The following is a 6,739-nucleotide window of genomic DNA, read 5'->3' as shown; positions in this document are numbered from 1 at the left end:
ATGTATCAGACACATTCTGCCAAGGTTAACGGTGGTGCTGTGGGTAGACAATAATAGTATGCAATTAATAAAATTAAACCATATTTTGCTGTGCAATGTTAAGAAACGATGATACATTGTTAAATTCTTTGGATGCGACCCTGTCCATCATGCTCTTTCAATACACAAATCCTGTACGAACAAGTCCCTTTTCTTGTTCGTCACTTTCGCAAAGAAATTGGAGTGCTCATTGACATCGACAGTAATGTGATACAACTCATTGATTATGTTGGCATCCCATAGGATTAGACCTTTACGAATAGAAATAAACTCTAAATCTTAATCATAGAGGTTGGCATAGAATTCATGTACTAGAGAAGGGGAATAGCTTCTAGGATGTACGTAGAAATTTCCCCATTGCACTTTAGAAATGGTTTGGTGAATTTGTTTGGCCAACTCTTGTTGTTGTGATAGGGAAATGCCTTGTTCGGTGTGAGAATTTCGGTGCAATATATTGTATTGAAATCGTTCCCTTGCCACTTTATTCAAAAAGATTACTTGTTCCTTTTTCTGCACTGGCCTTGGAGATTTCAAATCACAAACTATAGTGGTGAAGGACGTATGTTCTTCAGTAAGTCTGTTGGCTTTCTTAGTCAAACATCTTGTTCTTGCCATCTTTTGTGGAGGAAGACGATTTAAAGTGAAAAAAGTGGGATCTTGAGTGGGAAAAAAGAATAAAAATGGTTGCTTGGAAGTTTTGCAGTCGGCACAGTTGTGTAGACTTAATAGGGGTGAAAGAGGAAGATGTAGAGTTGTGATGTTTTGTAGATAGATACAAAATTGGCGAGAAGAGTGGCGTCCAATAAGAATTGTGCCTATTCAAATAGATGAAATGACTGGGTGGATTTTGATCTAACAGAAGATTGAAGTTCCCTTAATTCTTATTAATGGTAACACAGTGGTATGGAATGCATTGACAACAAAATCTTATTGTGTTGACATTGGTACCTTATTAGTCTACAAAAAGGAAAGAAAACAAGCTTTACAAAACAGGAATAAAATAAGATGAAATCTCAGAATAATAAATTTAAAATTTAAAATGTTTGGACCAAATTAATGGTCTCTACCTGCTCTTGATTTTTATTTCCAAAATAGTGTTTTAATCTCTGTCCATTGACTTTTAACTGGTTTCCATCACGTAAATCTCGAATTGTGACTGCACCATAGGGAAATACGTTGACAACTTTGAATGGACCAGACCAATGTGAATGAAATTTACCTGGGTGCAATTTAAGTTGAGAGTTGACTACTAAAACCTTTTGCCTTACGCTACATTGTCGCATCAAAATAATCTTATCATGCCATAGTTTGGTCTTTTCACTATAAATTGTAGCATTCTCACAAGCATTTCTTTGAATCTCCTCTAGCTCGGTGATGTCCAACAGCCTTTTTTTTCTAACAGCATCATAGTCCATGTTTTCTTATTTAATTTCCCACATTGCTTTGTGTTCTAGTTTAACTGGAAAGTGACATGCTTTCCCCAAAACCAATTGATATGGTGACATCCCCAAATAAGTCTTGTATGCTATCTATAAATCTCATAGAGCGTCATCCAATTGGGAAGACCAATCTTTTCTCAAAGGGTTCATAACCTTCTTAAGAATGTTCTTAATTTGTCGATTTGAAATTTCAGCTTGTCCATTGGTTAGTGGATGATAAGTAGTGGCCATTCTGTGGTTAACTTCATATCTCTTTAATGTGATTGCCACTTGGTTGCAATGGAAATGTGTACCCTAATCAGTAATCAAGGCCTTTAGTATGCTGAAACGGGTGAGTATATGGTTGTGAAAAAATTTGAGCACTGTCCTTGCATCATCCTTTGGGACAGCAATAACCTCTACCCACTTTGAAACATAGTCAGCAACAACTAATATTTAAATATTTCCAAATGAACTTGGAAACAGTCCCATAAAATCCATTCCCCAAAATCGAACAATTGAACTTCTATAATTGGCTATTGCAACATTTCATTACGCTGAGAAATAGAACCCGTACGCTGACATTTATCACATTGATTCACAAAAATATGAGCATCCTTGAATAATGATGGCCAATAGAATCTTGATTGTAGAACCTTAGTAGTAGTTCTCATACCACCAAAATGGCATCCATAAGGAGCATCATAATAGTGCTTCAGGATTGAAAGTATCTCTTATTCCAGAACACAACGCTGAATGATGTTGTCATTGTATACTTTGAATAAATACAACTTGTCCCATGGTACTTCACTACGTCACGAAGAAATCTTTCTTTTTTATGGCCCTTGATACTCAATGGGAGCTTACCACACACCAAGTAATTAACCAAATCTACATACCAAGAAGTTACATCGATAGCGAATAACATTTCATCTGGGAACGTGTCAATAATTTGAAGTATTTCCCCGTCCATGCTGCCAACTTCCAATCTAGACAAATGATTAGCAACTTGATTCTCTAACCCCTTGCGGTCTTTTATCTCAATGTCAAATTCTTGCAATTATAAAATCCATCGTATCAGTTTTGGTTTGGCATGTTTTTTGGTAAAGAGATATCGCAACGTCGAATGATCAATGAATACCATAACTTTTGTGCCAACAAGATAAGAACAAAACTTGTCAAAAACAAAGACGAAGGTTAGCAATTCTTTCTCTATGGTAGTATAATTGAATATAATTGAATTGAGTTTCTATAAGAGTTCTGATGGCATAATAGATTGCGTGAAAAAATTTTCCTTTGCGTTGTCCTAGCACTGCACCCATGGCGAAGTTACTTGCATTGCACATAACTTCCAAAGGTTGAGACCAATAAAGTACAATGACAATGGGGGAATTGACCAACTGCTTCTTTAACTGAATAAATGTATCCAGACATGCCTCATTAAAGAAGAATTTTTTATTCTATTCCACCAATGAGCACAATGTTTTGTAATATTTGAAAAATCCCTAAGAAACTGTCGGTAAAATCTTGCATGTCCAAGAAAGCTACAAATACCCTTCACACTTGTCATTGGGAGTAATTTCTTGATGATTTCCATCTTAGCTTTATCTATTTGAATACCCTAATTAGAGATATGATGGCCCAACAAAATGCCTTCAGTTGCCATAAAATGACATTTTTCCCAATTTAAGACAGATGAATGTCCTCACATCGCTGCAGTACTTTATCCAAATTGTCACCGCAATGATCAAAATCATTCCCATAAATTGAAAAGTCATCCATAAAAACATCTCAAGAGTTTTCGATCATATCTGAGAATATTGTCATTATACACCTTTGAAATTTGGCTGGTGCATTGCAAAGACTGAAAGGCATACGACAAAAAGCAAAAGTACCAAAGGAGTAAGTGAAAGTTGTTTTCTCCTAATCCTCTAGTGCAAGAGCAATTTGGTTGTACCTAGAATAGTTGTCTAAGAAGCAATAATAAGCTTTTCCAGCAAGTCGATTTAACATTTGGTCAATAAAGGGAAGTAGAAAATGATCTTTCCTTGTGGCTACATTTAACTTATGATAGTCCATACAAACTCACCATCCCATGGGGATGCGTGTTGGTAGTAATTTGTCTTTATCATTGCAAACCACTTTGATGCCACTCTTTTTTGGGATGCATTGCATTGGAATCACCCACTTGCTATCAGAAATCAGGTAAAAAATTCCTGCATCAAGCCATTTTATGATTTCTTTCTTGACCACTTCCTTCATCTTCTCGTTTAACTATCTTTTCGGTTCAATTGATTGCTGGCTTTCATCTTCTAATTTGATTTTGTGCATGCAAAAAGCAATACTAATACCTTGAATATGCACAATACTCCAGGCAATGGCTTGTTTATGCTGCTTCAAAAAGGTGAGTCAATTTCTTTTCTTGTGTTTCATGCAGTGTTGTGGAGACAATAACTGGAAGAGTATTGTGATCACCCAAGAAGATATATTAAGATGAGGAGGTAGTGGTTTCAATTCCAGAGTGGGAGCTTCTACAATTGATGGTTTAAAAATTGGAGTGGTTCTGCTGGTTAGGACTAAGGATTTAGTTTGTCATCTATGCTTGACTTCAACAGTACTAATGTCAACCGTGCTATCACAATTATCTATGGATCCAGCCTCAGATATCACAACAATTTCTTTAGTAAGGACTATGCTTTGGTTGTTGAATTCTTCCTCAATCAAATCATCGAGATTGATAGTATGGCACTCTGGTTTGTCCTTGTGATGAATAGACTCAAAAACACTGAAGGTAACTTGCTCATCATTCAGTCCACAGTTAGTTCTCCTTTATGAACATCAACGAGATTTCGACCGGTGGCTAAAAATGGTCGTACCAAGATTATGGGAATCTCATTGTCTACTTTGCAGTCAAGTATGATAAAATCAGTCAGAAAAAAATTATCCACACGAACTAAAACATCTTTGATTTTCCCTTCAGGTTGAGCTAAAGATCGATCTGCCAGTTGCAATGTCACTGCAGTGGGTTTCATATGACCAATTCCCAACTTTCTAAAAGTAGATAGTGGCATGAGGTTGATGCTAGCTCCCAAATCACATAAAGCTTGGCCTAAATATTGATTTCCAATCGAACATGGACTGGTAAAACTGTCAGGATCTTTCAATTTAGGGGGTAACTTGTTTGTCAAGACAACACTATAGCCTTCTGTGAGTGCAATAGTTTCAACATGAGTGATTTTTTTCTTCTTGGGAGAGAGGTCTTTAATAAATTTCTCATAACTCGAAATTTGTACCAGAACGTCCACTAAAGTAATGTTGATCTGCAGTTGTTTTATTGTATTTAGAAACTGCTGATACTGTTTATCATTTTCATTCTTCTTGAATCTTTGTGGAAAAGGTACAGGTGGAATGACAACCGATTGCAGCGATACCTTTGGTTGCGTCCACAATTTTAAGGGTCGAATATAAGGCATATGAGCGAGAATTGATTGTACTTCTTTGTCTGGTACATCAACAAGTTCTTTAGAATCAACCTTTCTATCAGGGATTATGTCACCAATATCTGGGGATGCTACAGTGGAATCGATAATCGGCTTACCAATTTGTTTACAACTCCTAAGAATGATAGCTTCACAGTGCTCATTCCCCCTCAGGTTGGGGTTTTTGGTGTCCCTTGGTAAGGATCCTTGCGGTCGAGTATTCAAATTTGAAGCAAGTTGTCCCAATTATGCCTCAAATGCTCGAATGGAAGATGAATTTCCTTGAACAATAGCTTGCTCCCTCATTAATGCATCAAGAGCCATTAATGGGTCAGAAGTAAAAGTGTGTGTATTCTACTGTTGTCACTGTCCTTGGATATTCTAATTCATCATCGAAGAATTTTGTGGTTACATCTGATTTTGATGTGATTGTGTTGACCTTTAGTGCTGATATCTCTAAGGATACAGACTGTAGTTCTACTATTGTTGAGTATAATTCCCTTATCATGGATTATAATTACCCTGAGTAGATTCATTCCCATATCTGAATGTCACAGTATTTTGTCAAACATTCTAAGTTCCCCAAAATTGTTAGTTGCATGCAAAGTTGTTGAAAGAATTTCCATAAGAATTGTTGCGAATATTACTGACATAACAGGTATTTTCTGTATGTTGCGAACAATCTTCATGACTATGGTTGTCACAACAAATTTCACAGTAAAAGATAGGAATATCCAATTGTTGAGCAACCTGTATAGGTGCAACATCATTCGTCCCTTGCATATTTTTAATCATATTTATGAGTGAAGAGACTTAGGCACTTAACACAGAGATTGCATCCAATTTAGTAACTTCTAGAGTAGTCTTTGGTTGTGCAGCTCTAGAAATGGGATATTGGTAATCATTTTGAGAAATTCTCTCAAGAATTCTCACAGCATTATTGTAAGTACAATCTAGCAGTGGTCCATTGGCTAATGCGTCGACAAGATTCCTTTTATGTAAATTCAAACCATTATAAAAAAATCTCAATTTATGTTTCTGGTTGAATGTCATGCATAAGACAACGTCGAAGCAAAGACTTATAATGTTCCCATGTGGTATGAAGATTTTCATCATCCAGCTGATGGTAAACAGTAATATCATTTCAAACACAAGCATTCATTGTCGATGGGTTAAATCACAACAGAAACTGCGTGGCGAGAGTATTCCAAGAAGTGATTGATCCAGCAGGTAGCCCAAAAAACCAAGTACGAGCTCTCCCTTGTAAGGAATAGGGAAATAATTACATCATTAAGGCATCATCAGGAATACCTTGTTGACTAAAGGAAGCACATATCAATAAAAAGGATTTAAGATGTTCTCTCACATCTTCATGTGGCAGTCCAACATGTTAGCCATTAGAGTTCAACATTTGAAACATCACTGGCTTGAGTTCAAAGTTTTCAGCTTGAATTGTTGGTCTAACAACTCCTGGTTGTAGATCATCCAGATTAGGTACTACACAATCTCGTATGGTTTTATTATAGATGTGAGCATTTTGTAACAACAATGCGTTATGAACGTTTTGTTGTTGTATCAGCTGTTCTATCAGGGGTATGGTTGTATTATCTCTTGGTAAATCCATATTTCTTTATTCTCAAAGTCTTCTTTGAATAGTTCTTTGAATTTCTGGATCAAAGTTGGCAAGAAAGTCTAAATTGCTTCGGGTCATAAAACACCTAAGATGAAATTGAAAAATAACAACAAAGAGAAAACAAGTTAGTGAATACTAAAAATTATATAAGGAGAACAAAGTACAACGAC

At 36.2% G+C, this 6,739-nt stretch overlaps 1 protein-coding gene across 1 annotated transcript; it reads right to left on the bottom strand.

Moving 5' to 3' along the window:
* Positions 1-4,264: 4,264 nt before the first annotated feature.
* Positions 4,265-5,260, bottom strand: LOC108459017 (uncharacterized). The gene is made up of 2 exons (XM_017758390.1): positions 5,189-5,260; positions 4,265-5,050 (listed from the first exon to the last, which is right to left on the bottom strand). Exons 1-2 carry the CDS (start codon positions 5,258-5,260, stop codon positions 4,265-4,267), a joined length of 858 nt encoding a protein of 285 aa, XP_017613879.1.
* Between the last annotated feature and the right edge of the window lie 1,479 nt (positions 5,261-6,739).

The sequence above is a fragment of the Gossypium arboreum genome, chromosome 7 (assembly GCF_025698485.1).
Source record: "Gossypium arboreum isolate Shixiya-1 chromosome 7, ASM2569848v2, whole genome shotgun sequence".
Lineage (NCBI taxonomy): Eukaryota > Viridiplantae > Streptophyta > Magnoliopsida > Malvales > Malvaceae > Gossypium > Gossypium arboreum.
This window is presented reverse-complemented; position numbering and strand designations above follow the sequence as displayed.

Bases quoted from the DNA above. Each gene is read 5' to 3' on its own strand.
- LOC108459017 (XM_017758390.1), bottom strand. From the start codon at position 5,260: ATGGCTCTTGATGCATTAATGAGGGAGCAAGCTATTGTTCAAGGAAAT. The intron at 5,051-5,188 runs GCATAATTGGGA...CAAATTGGTAAG, and splicing joins CTTCCATTCGAGCATTTGAG to CCGATTATCGATTCCACTGT.